Source organism: Lytechinus variegatus, chromosome 7 (assembly GCF_018143015.1).
Source record: "Lytechinus variegatus isolate NC3 chromosome 7, Lvar_3.0, whole genome shotgun sequence".
Taxonomy (NCBI): Eukaryota; Metazoa; Echinodermata; class Echinoidea; order Temnopleuroida; family Toxopneustidae; genus Lytechinus; species Lytechinus variegatus.
In genome coordinates, this window is record NC_054746.1 from 19,914,081 (window position 1) to 19,918,600 (window position 4,520).

Here is a 4,520-nt window from a genome sequence, read left to right on the forward strand (position 1 = left end):
ACCCCGAGGTGTTAATACCCTAGAGATACCTATAGGTGTAAAACTAACACCACCAATTTAAACTTAGGTGTAAAATAACTGGTGTGGTCCTCTATGTACACCGGTTTACACCAGTTTTTGCCGTGTATGACGCGGCCACTCGTACAAGGCACCAATTCCTTTGGAAATTTAAAGTCCAATCACAGTGGAGAACCGAGGAGCTTTTGTCGAATGTTGGTGGACCGGGACAACAGATCGTCCAAAGATGGACCGGAAGAACAATCTGAAATGTTATGTGTCCAGAGTCACGAGAAACTGCTGTCCCGGTTGACCGACAAAAGCCTTTCAGTTATCCACTATACGTTACAGGAATTAATGCTTTGTGTCGAGAGAAACGGAAATTTGAACATCCAAAAGGGGTTGAAATTTTGTAATCTGTCGACATCACAAAATACAGCATGGATGAACATCAATGTTTGATACTAATCATTTCACACAAATGCATCCATCATTTCACACATTCTAATCAAATCATAAGTGTCTATTCATACACATTCATTCTCCACGTTTCATTCGCCTTTTAAAAATTATTTACATTTATAATAAATAAGTCTTGTGCGATATGACTTATGCTGAGGGAAATTTATTATTGAAAAAAAAAATCATTTCAAATACAGGCAAGGGATATGAAATATCAGAAACATTATTACTGTGATAGTAGCATTAAGCAATCGAATGAGAAAGATAAACATTAGATGTCTGATCTCATTATGTATAATTTTATCATGTATTGTATTCTATACTTTTGGGTTTGGCTGCATGTCATTACCACGTGATCAACTTACTAAAAATGGTCAATTAAATTGAACTAGTACAAAATTGTCGCCACGAAGTCTTAGAGGACGTAATGTTCTTGAGATGGAACGATGACCCGATCGATGACGTGAATGACTCCGTTGGTGGTCGGGATGTCGGCTTTGATTACCTGGCTTGCTTTAGACGGGTCTCTTTCTTTGTTCAGGATGATTTTTCCTGCATGTGGGTTACAGAGGTTTCATTGGTTTACTTTGGAAAGTTCTGACATATCAAACCAATATTAAACAGAATTGGAATAACATAAAGCGCATCCGAGTGCCTATTTTGCGCAACCCCTGAGTGCCTATATAGAATAAAATAATCTTTCATATATGAATAGTATTGATTCTAAAAAATGCATAGCTTATGGAAAAGGGCCAAAGTTTCGACAAAGTCATGCGCAGTACATTACTGACAGAGATTTTGCTGCTGTACTGGTTCAGCTTTTGATAAATGCCTCGGCTTTGAACTTGACGACTTGCATTTTCAAAGGAATATGGCACACGAGAGCAATTCATCCTCCCGCAAAGCATGCCGGACAGGCGTAAGATCACATAACCTTTAAGATTAAGTGTCATGTTCATACTTTTCATAATAAAGGCCTTTGAGGCTATAGACTGCATTTTTGTATTTCATTTTAATCATTATCCACAATGCAGATATTTTTTTCTGGCAATGAACTGGCCGAAATTATGTTGTCTTACTTTTAGGGCATTTAACTTTTGATTGAGATAGACAAGTACCCGATTAACATAATTAAATAGTTTAAATGTACTATTAAATGTGACTGTCAGTGAATTAAAAAAAAATCATCGTGGGCTTGATTCATTAGCTATGTTTTAACACATTAGTGGATGTGGGTCTATGTGAGCCCAATAGTTCGTTGTAGAGAGCTGCTCCGTAGAAAATTGGAAATCTATTAAATTATTCGAAATTGCGTCTATCACGGTTTAACAAATTTTATAAACCTTTTCTTAAACATAAATAATTACCGTTTTCAATGGTGACCGAGATCTCGCTTCCTTGAGAGGTTCGAAGCCTTTGCCCCGATGACAGTGAGGCAGAGTATCTGACGTCAGAGATCACGTGGTTCTTTAGAATATTCCGTAGTTTAGTCACGTTTCTCAGGAGGTTCGACAGGGCTCCAGATGGAAGAGCATCGAAGGCGGCATTTGTTGGCACAAGAACGGTGACTGGATCCGATACTGGAAATAAAAATTAAACAGTTACACTTTGATACTTCAAAATATATTTCAAATGACACAATTTGCAAGACGAATTTACAAATAGATACTTAAACAGGGTGCAACCACAAATTAATTTGTCGATTTCTTTATTGTGCTTGTGTTTTTATACTTTCGAGATCAATTCATAAGTTTTTCAAAACTGTTTTAGAACGTTGAATGGCCTTCTAATAAGATATACGAATTTACCATTCAGGGGATTTTTAATGCAGTGTTCTTGTATCGTGACTGTTCTGGTTTACCTGCAAGATCAACGAGGTCAGCACGTTTCAGGAGAGCGAAGATGGTGGAGAAGGCCTCGTTGTCATCCAGGGTATCAATGACGTTACCGACCGGAAGTGGATAGATTACCTTGTCGACTACTTGAACGAATCCATTGCTCGCTATATTATCGGCTTTAACGATTTTAGCTCCATTTACGGTGACCATCTGTATATGGAAATGCAAAATAAAAGATAAAACACAAAAATATTGAATTACCACAATACGGATTTCCAAGGCATTTCAATAATTGACTGGGTCCGATACCAACTTGGTCCCTTTTATTTCGCAACCGACACTACGGATTTATATTCCAGGTGCCGCCGAAACGAGGGGGGGGGGCTGGGTTTTAGACCCCACCCCCTCCCCACCTTTATCCAAAACTGTACATTTCATTAAAAAAATTGTCGCCAGGTTATTTTTTGCATGGTTAGCCCCCTCCATGCAGTTTCAAAACCGTTCCGCGTTCCTTGTATCATGTATTCTACATAGGGCCTACACTTTCAAAAATGCCTACTATTACAAGTCATGTTCCCAAAACACTTTCTGACGCCAATGATTGTGATTAACAAAGTAAAAAAAAACAACATATTGTTTAAATGCTCATTTCCCTGAAAAGGAATCCTCGTTCCACATTTCCTTAACACGAGAAATACACACCTTCGTGACCTGGTTAACATTGAATCGAAGTTTGGCGCCGTTTAAGCTTTGGACCTTCTGGTTGTTGACGACATCCGTAGATCTGATCGTTCCTGGAATCACCCACGCCCTGACAAGTTGCTTCAGAGAAGCCTGGTCTGGTTTCAGCTTGTCAGAAAGTTCACTCCTCCATTTTAGGACAGCCTCGTCATTGGGCAGGCATAGCGTGACGGACGCTGTGAAAATATTGTTGTATATAAAGGGTTAATGGTAAAGAAAATGGCTATTTAATGTTGATAAGTTTATTCTATGAAAGGTACGATTTGGAGAGGGATTAATCATGGTAGGTCTACAATGCCGACAAGGTTGCTCTGCATTTAACTCACATTTTATATTCCAGAATTATGAATAATTTCTTTAAGGGGGTTCACAAAAGATTTTCTGAATGGCAGAACGGCCGACAAATGGTAGCAGAACGGTAGTGTATTTCCTCAATAAGAGATCAACTCCACATCGTCTTGTTTTCATAATTGGTGTTCTAGAGGGTGTGGTATTTAGTGAATCCCAAAATCCCTGTTTATACGACCCTATAAGCAGAAAAATGAAATTTACCAAGTTGTTCGTCCCTGAGCATCTGCCTCATGTTAACCTGCTCTACGATCTTGGATGCCTCACCGAGCCCCAGGATTTCCAACAAGTCGAGGACGTCGTCATGGGTGGACACATCAATGGGACTGAAGAACAACTTTGAAGAGGGCTTCTCCAACATCTTCCTCAGGTACTCGGTGGACGAGATCTCTCGGTTCTTCTGCTTGATATCGTCCGACGACGCCGGTTTCGGAGTCGGGTTGACGGCAACGGCTACCCCGACCAAGACGGCTAGAAAGGCGACAACAGACTGCATGGTCAAGTTCGAGGTTGCTTGGTGCTTGAGCAGATTGACAGAGATCCCACAGAGATACGTCCGACCAGCCAGGACCAACTAAAGACAAAGTGTGGCGAAGGAGCCTGGGTAGCAGTATTTATACACTCTCTTCGCCATCTCGCACCTCAAAGTGATACATTCTTGGTGAATTCCTGACATAGATAGGTCGACTATACCATTGATTCTCAGGCTGTAAAAGAATAAAAAGTTGCATTATAAAATACTTCTCTTGAAACGTTGACAATTCCTGCAAACGATTGCCAACACAATGACCCTGGAGACACATCAACATTCCAGGTACAATATGGTTCATGGTTGTAATATCCTTGCTACAGGAGGAAAACAATAGTAATATCTGATCACTTCGGGAATGTTTAAATCATGCATGGATACGGATCTTGTCGTCTTCGGTTGAAAAATCATTAAGAATTTGGAGTATGTCCAATCCCTCAAATAATATCATTGTTCTTCACCAGATGGCACCTTTGTAAATTTCAGTTTACTTGTACTTGCTAAGAATGGAAACCCCATTGCCCGACGTAAAAACATTATAATTATGCAGCTTGAATTCGGACCATTGCAATATGCAAGTAACATTGACTGCCCTCTTACTATAG

General features: G+C 39.7%; 1 protein-coding gene across 1 annotated transcript; it reads right to left on the reverse strand.

The window, feature by feature from the left end:
* Window positions 1–606: 606 nt before the first annotated feature.
* On the reverse strand, window positions 607–4,017 carry LOC121418683 (transforming growth factor-beta-induced protein ig-h3-like). Its single transcript, XM_041612665.1, has 5 exons — window positions 3,591–4,017; window positions 3,000–3,214; window positions 2,321–2,507; window positions 1,827–2,039; window positions 607–1,011 (listed from the first exon to the last, which is right to left on the reverse strand). The coding sequence occupies exons 1-5, from the start codon at window positions 3,880–3,882 to the stop codon at window positions 875–877; spliced, it is 1,044 nt and encodes a 347-aa protein (XP_041468599.1). The 5' UTR covers window positions 3,883–4,017; the 3' UTR covers window positions 607–874.
* Window positions 4,018–4,520: the final 503 nt, after the last annotated feature.

What these genes read in the sequence shown, in the direction of transcription:
- LOC121418683 (XM_041612665.1), bottom strand. Translation starts at nt 3,882, where the DNA reads ATGCAGTCTGTTGTCGCCTTTCTAGCCGTCTTGGTCGGGGTAGCCGTT. An exon ending in TGACCTCGTTGATCTTGCAG is followed by an intron (nt 2,040 to 2,320) that starts GTAAACCAGAAC and finishes TTTTATTTCCAG; the next exon opens with TATCGGATCCAGTCACCGTT. An exon ending in CTCGGTCACCATTGAAAACG is followed by an intron (nt 1,012 to 1,826) that starts GTAATTATTTAT and finishes ACCCACATGCAG; the next exon opens with GAAAAATCATCCTGAACAAA.